Source organism: Stegostoma tigrinum, chromosome 46 (assembly GCF_030684315.1).
Source record: "Stegostoma tigrinum isolate sSteTig4 chromosome 46, sSteTig4.hap1, whole genome shotgun sequence".
NCBI classification, from domain to species: Eukaryota; Metazoa; Chordata; class Chondrichthyes; order Orectolobiformes; family Stegostomatidae; genus Stegostoma; species Stegostoma tigrinum.
The window spans coordinates 8,760,408-8,767,907 of NC_081399.1; the positions used below are offsets into that span (position 1 = coordinate 8,760,408).

Sequence of the window (7,500 nt, forward strand, 5' to 3'; positions counted from 1 at the left end):
ACTAAAAATGTTTACCTTCAGGAAAAAACAATTTAGTACGGCCAACCCACCCTAACCCGCACATCCCTGGGCACGATGGGACAATTTAGCACGGCCAATCCACCCTAACCCGCACATCCCTGGGCACTATGGGACAATTTAGCACGGCCAATCCACCCTAACCTGCACATCCCTGGGACACTATGGGACAATTTAGCACGGCCAATCCACCCTAACCCGCACATCCCTGGGCACGATGGGACAATTTAGCACAGCCAACCCACCCTAACCCGCACATCCCTGGGCACTACGGGACAATTTAGCACAGCCAACCCACCCTAACCTGCACATCCCTGGGACACTATGGGACAATTTAGCACGGCCAACCCACCCTAACCCGCACATCCCTGGGCACTATGGGACAATTTAGCACGGCCAACCCACCCTAACCTGCACATCCCTGGGACACTACGGGACAATTTAGCACGGCCAACCCACCCTAACCCGCACATCCCTGGGCACTATGGGACAATTTAGCACGGCCAACCCACCCTAACCCGCACATCCCTGGGCACTATGGGACAATTTAGCACGGCCAACCCACCCTAACCCGCACATCCCTGGGCACTACGGGACAATTTAGCACGGCCAATCCACCCTAACCCGCACATCCCTGGGCACTACGGGATAATGTTCCGGAGCCGAGCCTTCGGTTTTCTGAAACGGCATGGCACACTCCAGGTGATTGACCAAGAGGGCAGTGATGGCAGCTGTGGTGGGGTTGTGGGGGAGTGGAAGATGGGAAATAGGTGCACCCCCCCACCCAACTAAAGTCAGGACATACATAAAGTCAAACGTAGCTGCGTGTTACCCCCCCCCCCCCACCCCCCACACAACTCCGCGAGGGAAACAGGCCACAAATGACTCCCACGCCCGCACCCCGCCCCCCCCCCCCCACCCCAGGCTGTCCTGCTTTTCCCCAGGCATGACGCCTGCCGATAGCTGGCCTGGATCGGGGCCACCTCAGGAAGGACGTTCCCAAAGATCAGGGAATTCTGGTACCGAGGGAGTAAATGGTCTGGGGTCAGAGATGGGTGAGAAACATCTTCACCCAGGAAAGCAAATGAGGCCTAAATATTGCATAGATTTTTGGGGCCTATTGGAAGTGGGGGGTGGGGGTGGGGGAGAGCACGGGGACTGAGTTGGATGATCAGCCGGGATGGCCATGGAGTGGTACAGCAGGCTCCAAAAGGCTGAATGGCCTGTCCCGTTCCCGATGTGCAGCTTGGATTCGGGGGCATTCCTTCGGACCTTATTTTGGAGGGCACCTCCAACGCCGTCCTGCCAGGGGCAGTGCCACCCGAGGGGGAGGGGGGCACCACGGGGTGGAGGGGGACACACTTAGAGCAACTGGAATCCACCCCTCAACCCCAACCTCCTAAGATCAGAGTTGCCTGAGCGAGAGAGTAGTCTGGGACTCGGAGTGGGTCAGGAACATGGTGTTTGTCCCAAAGAGAGAGAAAAGAAACGTCCACAGCATCGACCAAGGGCAGGCCAGGGAAAAAGGGAATAGTGAGGGAGGTATGTAGACAGACCAGGGGAGAGACGGAGAGAGAGACAGATGGAGAGAGAAACGTACACATAGACAGACAGAGAGAGAGGGAGGGGGAGAGAGAGAAATGCACACGTAGACAGACAGAGAGAGAGGGAGGGAGAGAGAGACAGAGAGAGAAACGCACACATAGACAGACAGAGACAGAGAGAGAGGGAGAGAAATACACATGTAGACAGACAGAGAGAGAGGGAGGGAGAGAGAGAAACGCACATGTAGGCAGACAGAGACAGAGAGAGAGAAATGCACACATAGACAGACAGAGAGAGAGGGAGGGAGAGACAGACAGAGAGAGAAACGCACACATAGACAGACAGAGACAGAGAGAGAGAGAGAGAGAAATACACATGTAGACAGAGAGAGAGAGGGAGGGAGAGAGAGACAGAGAGAGAAAAACGCACACATAGGCAGACAGACAGAGAGAGAGGGAGGGAGACAGAGACAGAGACAGAGACAGAAACACACACATAGACACACAGAGACACACAAATAGACAGACAAAGACAGAGAGAGAGAGATAAATGCACACGTAGACAGACAGAGAGAGAGGGAGGGAGAGAGAGACAGAGAGAGAAACGCACACATAGACAGACAGAGACAGAGGGAGGGAGGGAGGGAGAGAGAGAAAAACAGACAGGCCGAGACACAGGAAGAGAGAGAGAGACAGTGTGAGAGACAGAGTGGCAGAGAAAGAAATGGATAGAAAGAGAGAAACAAGAGACAAGACAGAGAGAGCACATAGGCAGATGATGAAGGGAGAAAGTTGGGGAGAAGGAGGGGAGAGACAGATTTGGTGAATATACTTTCTACCTTGATGGTGCTGAAACGTCAGCTTCTCTTTGCTGTATTTTTGAACACCTACACCCTGTGGAGAGAACAGAGGATTCAGTCTGCGTGAGTGTGCGTGTGCGCGCGTGTCTGTCTGTAAATGAGTGTGTGTTGGTGTATCAGTGAGTGAGCATGTGAGTGTGTGCAAGTGTGCGGGAAGCAAGTGTGTGTGAGATTGTGTGCGTGCGAGTGACAGAGAGTGTGTGTGTGTGTGTGTGTGTGTGTGTGTCTGTGTGTGCGCGCACGCGCGCGAGTGACAGAGAGTCTGTGAGAGTGAGTGTGTGTATGAGAGAGAGAGTGTTTATGTGTGTGAGTGAGTGAGTGAGTGTGTGAATATGTGTGCGTACAAGTGAGTGAGTATGAGAAAAAATTGAGCAGTCTCGGAGACAATGATTATTAAAGTGAAAACGACAACAGGATATTGATAGCAGATGGGTTTCAATTTAAGCAACTGTGAGTTTGTACATTTCCGAGCGAACAACGATAAATGCTTGTATTTCTGAGAAAGAGCCAAGCTAAGCATACTGGATGTCCAGTGGGGTTTGGGGTTTAGGTATGTAGATCTTTTAAATACTGCAAACAGGGACTGGACATTGGAAAGGAGGCTAATGGAGATCCGACGTTCATATCGAAAGGCCTGGCTTTATAGGAATGATTTGGATGTGAATACAGGAGCGACGGTCTGTAAGTTTGCAGATAACACTAGGAGCGTTACGGACAGCGAAGGTTAACCTCAGAGTACAGCAGGACCTCGATCAAATGGGCCGAGGGGTGGCAGATGGAGATGAATTTAGATAAATGTGAGGGGCTGCACTTTGGAAAGGGACATCAGGGCAGGACTTTTACACTTAATGGGAAGGTCCTGGGGAGTGTGGCTGAACAAAGAGACCTGGGGGGGGGGGGCAGGTTCATAGCTCCCTGAGAGTGGAGTCGCAGGTAGACAGGGCGGGGAAGGAGGGGTTTGGGACACTGGCCTTTATTGGTCAGTGCATTGAGTACAGGGAGCTGGGAGGGTCATGTTGCGGCTGTACAGGACATTGGTTAGGGCCACTTCTGGAATACTGTGTGTTATCCCGGTCTCCCTGCCACGGGGAGGCTGTGAAACTTGAAAGGGTTCAGAAAAGATTTACAAGGATGTTGCCAGGGTCGGAGGGTGTGAGCTACAGGGAGAGGCTGGGGCTATTTTCCCCGGAGCGTCGGAGGCTGAGGGCGGGGACCTTATAGAGGTTTATAAAACCATGAGGGGCATGGAAAGGGTGAATAGACAAGGTGTTTTCGGACTTGAGATTATGGACCGAGGGAGCATTGTCTGAAAATTAGGTATAGCACATGGCTCAATGGTTAGCACTGCTGCCTCACAGCGCCGGGGACCTGGGTTCAATCCCACCCTCGGGCGACTGTCGTGTAAAGTTTGCACATTCTCCCTGTGTCTGCGTGCGTTTCCTCCAGGTGCTCCGGTTACCTCCCACAGTCCAAAGGTGTGCAGGTTAGGGCGGGTTGGCCGTGCTAAATTGTCCCGTAGTGCCCAGGGATGTGCGGGTTAGGGCGGGTTGGCCGTGCTAAATTGTCCCATAGTGCCCAGGGATGTGCAGGTTGATGTGCGGGTTAGGGTGGGTTGGCCGTGCTAAATTGTCCCATAGTGCCCAGGGATGTGCGGGTTAGGGTGGGTTGGCCGTGCTAAATTGTCCCATAGTGCCCAGGGATGTGCGGGTTAGGGTGGGTTGGCCGTGCTAAATTGTCCCATAGTGTCCCAGGGATGTGTGGGTTAGGGTGGGTTGGCTGTGCTAAATTATCCCATAGTGCCCAGGGATGTGCAGGTTAGGGTGGGTTGGCCGTGATAAATTGTCCCATAGTGCCCAGGGATGTGCGGGTTAGGGTGGGTTGGCCGTGCTAAATTGTCCCATAGTGCCCAGGGATGTGCGGGTTAGGGTGGGTTGGCCGTGCTAAATTGTCCCATAGTGTCCCAGGGATGTGTGGGTTAGGGTGGGTTGGCTGTGCTAAATTATCCCATAGTGCCCAGGGATGTGCAGGTTAGGGTGGGTTGGCCGTGATAAATTGTCCCATAGTGCCCAGGGATGTGCAGGTTAGGGTGGGATTGGCCGTGCTAAATTATCCCATAGTGCCCAGGGATGTGCAGGTTAGGGTGGGGTGGCCGTGCTAAATTGTCCCATAGTGTCCAGGGATGTGCAGGTTAGGGTGGGTTGGCCGTGCAAAATGCAAGAGTAGGGCTCTGGGTCTGGGAGGGATGCTCGTCTGAGGGTAGGTGTGGAGCCTTTGGGCCGAATGGCCTGCAGTTGCGCTGTAGGGATACTGTGACAAGTGAGGAAAGCACTCGCGCACACAAACCGCACTGAAGGTTTGGGACTCTCTTCCTCAAACAGTGGTCAATGTTGGTTCAGCTGTTACGTTGAAGTCTCAGTCAGATACATTTTTATGAAGCAAAGATATGCAGAGAGACGGGTCAAGGCAGTCCCATGGAGTTCAAGCACTGCTCAGCCATGATCGCTGTGTACGGCCAGCAGCAGGCTTAAGTGGGGCCGAATGGCCTCCTGCTGGTCCTGTGCTCCTCTGCAAGACCGGGGGAGGGAGATCAAGGGAGGGAGATGGGGAGGGAATGGGAGGTGGTTGGGGGCTGAGGTGTGTGAGGGAGACAGATGGCGGTTGGGCGAGGGACAGAGATGGCGGGGGTGGAAAACAGAGAGAGAGAGAGAGAGAGAGAGATGGGGGGACGTGTGGAGGGAGAGGAGGTGAGTGTGTCGGGAGACAGATGGTGGGGGGGGTGCTGTGTGGAGGGAGTGGGTTGTGTGGAGGGTGGGCATGTAGAGGGAGAGAGTTGGGTGGAGCATGTGGAGTGGGAGAGGGGCAGGGAGAGCGAGAGAGAGAGAGAGAGAACAAAAAGAGAGATGGGAGGTCGTGTGCAGGGAGAAGGATGGGGGAACCTGTGGAGGTGAGTGTGGAGGGAGAGAGATGGTGGTGGAGGGCTGTGTGGAGGGAGTGAGTGTGTGGAGGGAGAAAGATTGGGGGACCGTGTGTGGTGGGAAAAAGGGGGCTAGTGGAGGTAGAGAAATTGAGGGAGAATGTAGAGGGGGAGAGGGGCAGAGAGGAAGAGAGGGAGAGATGGGAGGGTGTGTGCAGGGAGAGGGATTGGGGGTGGGTGTGGAGGAAGAGAGATGGGGGGAGTGTGTGCAGGGAGGGTATATGGAGGGAGAGAGGTAGCGGGCATGCGGATGGAGAGAGGTGGGCGAGCATGAGGAGGGTGAGAGATGGGGAGCATGAGGAGGGAGAGGGTTGGAGGGGCATGAGGAGGAAGAGACACGTGGGGGCATGAGAAGGGAGAGAGAGAGCGAGAGAGAAGGAGAGAGAGAGGGAGAGGGCAAAAGAGATAGAAAGCTAGAGAGAGAGATACAGCTAGAGAGAGGGAGAGATAGAGGATGGCAAGAGAGAGGGAGAGAGCGAGAGAAAGGGAAAGAGAGAGGGAGGGAGCTAGAGTGAAAGAGAATTAGTGAAAGAGAGAGAAAGCTAGAGAGAGGGAGAGAGAGCTAGAGAGAGAGCTAGAGTGGAAGAAAGAGCTAGAGAGAGAAAGAGAGGGAGGAAGAGGGAGAGAGTGAGAGAGTTGGAGGGAGAGAGAGCTAGAGAGAGAAAGGAGAGAAAAAGAGTGAGCCAGAGATGGAGAAAAAGGGAGAGAGCTCGAGAGAGTCAGGGAGAAAAAGGGACAGTGAGGTAGGGAGACAGAGAGAAGGATGAAGAGAGAGCGAGAGAGAGAGGGAGGGAGGGAGACAGAGAGAGCGCTTGAGAGAGAAACAGAGAGAGGGAGAAAGAAAGAAGGAAAGAGGGAGAGAGAGAGAAAGACTTAGAATAAAAGAGCGATCTAGAGAGAGAAAGAGAGAGAGCGAGAGGGAAGAGCGAGAGGGAGAGAGGGAGATTGGGGGTGGGAGAGAGGGAAGGGGAGAGAGAGAGAGAGCTAGAGTGAAGGAGTGAGCTAGAGAGATAAAGAGAGAGAGAGCTAGAGGGTGGGAGAGAGAGGGAAAGAGGGAGGGAGAGTGAGGGAAAGAGGGAGGGAGAGAGGGGGAGTGAGGACAGAAGAGGAAGAAAGAGAGAGCTAGAGAGAGAAAGAGAGTGAGAGAACAAGAGGGATAGAAAGAGAGATGGAGCTAGAGATAGAGAGACCTAGAGTGAAAGAAAGAGCTAGAGAGAGAGGTAGAGAGGTTGGGGAGAGAGAGAGAGAGAGACAGGGAGAGAAAGAGAGAGGGACACAGACAATGAGAGAGAGAAAGGCAGAGAGCTAGAGAGAGAGAGAAAGAATGAGTGGAAGAGAGAGAGAGAAAGGGAGAGGGAAAGACTTAGAATAAAAGAGAGATCTAGAGAGAGAAAGAGAGAGGGAAGAGTGAGAAGGAGAGATAGAGATTGTGGGTTGGGAGAGAGAAGGAAGGAGAGAGAGAGAGCTGGAGTGAAGGAGTGAACTAGAGAGGGAAAGAGGAGAGGGAGGGAAAGGGGGAGAGAGGGAGGGAAGTAGAGAGAGGGAGGGAGAGAGAGAGAATGAGACAGAGGGGGGAGAGAAAATGAGAGACAGAGAGAAACAAAGAGAGAGAGAGAAAGAGAGAGAAAGCTGGTGAGAGAAAGAGAGAGACGGAAAGAGAGAGAAAGAGAGAGAGCCAGAGCGCTAGAGAGAGAGAGCTGGAGAGAGAAAGGGAGGGAGAACTCAAGAGAGAAAGAGATAAAGAGAAAGAGAGCGAGAGAGAGAGACAGAGAGAGAGAGAGGGAGAGGGAGAGAGAGAGAGAGAGCTAAAGTGAAAGCGAGAGCTGGAAGAAGAAAGAGAGATACTTAAAAAGAGACAGGGCTATAGAGAGAGGAAGCGAGAGAGAAAGATAGAGAGAAAGAGACAGAAAGGAAGAGAGAGAGAAAGATAGAGAGACTTTGGGGCTTAATATCACAAAGTGGGGAGAGGGAGTGAGGGGTCGAGGCAGCGCTCTGGGATCTTGCTGTGCCTGTAACGTGGGACGGGACACCACAACGCAGGGGAGGGGGGAGCAGGCCAAGGATCGGACGGGAGGGGGTGGGCTCTGCCAGGGGCGGGAAACGT

General features: G+C 53.6%; 1 protein-coding gene across 9 annotated transcripts in view; it reads right to left on the bottom strand.

Moving 5' to 3' along the window:
• Positions 1-7,500, bottom strand: part of LOC132207389 (myelin-oligodendrocyte glycoprotein-like) — a 31,183-nt gene that overhangs the window by 14,678 nt on the left and 9,005 nt on the right. For 6 of the 9 annotated variants that reach the window (XM_059642880.1, XM_059642874.1, XM_059642872.1 and 3 more), the window contains one exon: positions 2,398-2,456. In XM_059642880.1, the coding sequence (XP_059498863.1) occupies positions 2,398-2,456 (59 nt within the window). The remainder of the gene's footprint in view (positions 1-2,397; positions 2,457-7,500) is intronic. The other 3 variants (XM_059642879.1, XM_059642873.1, XM_059642878.1) reach the window with 2 other exon arrangements.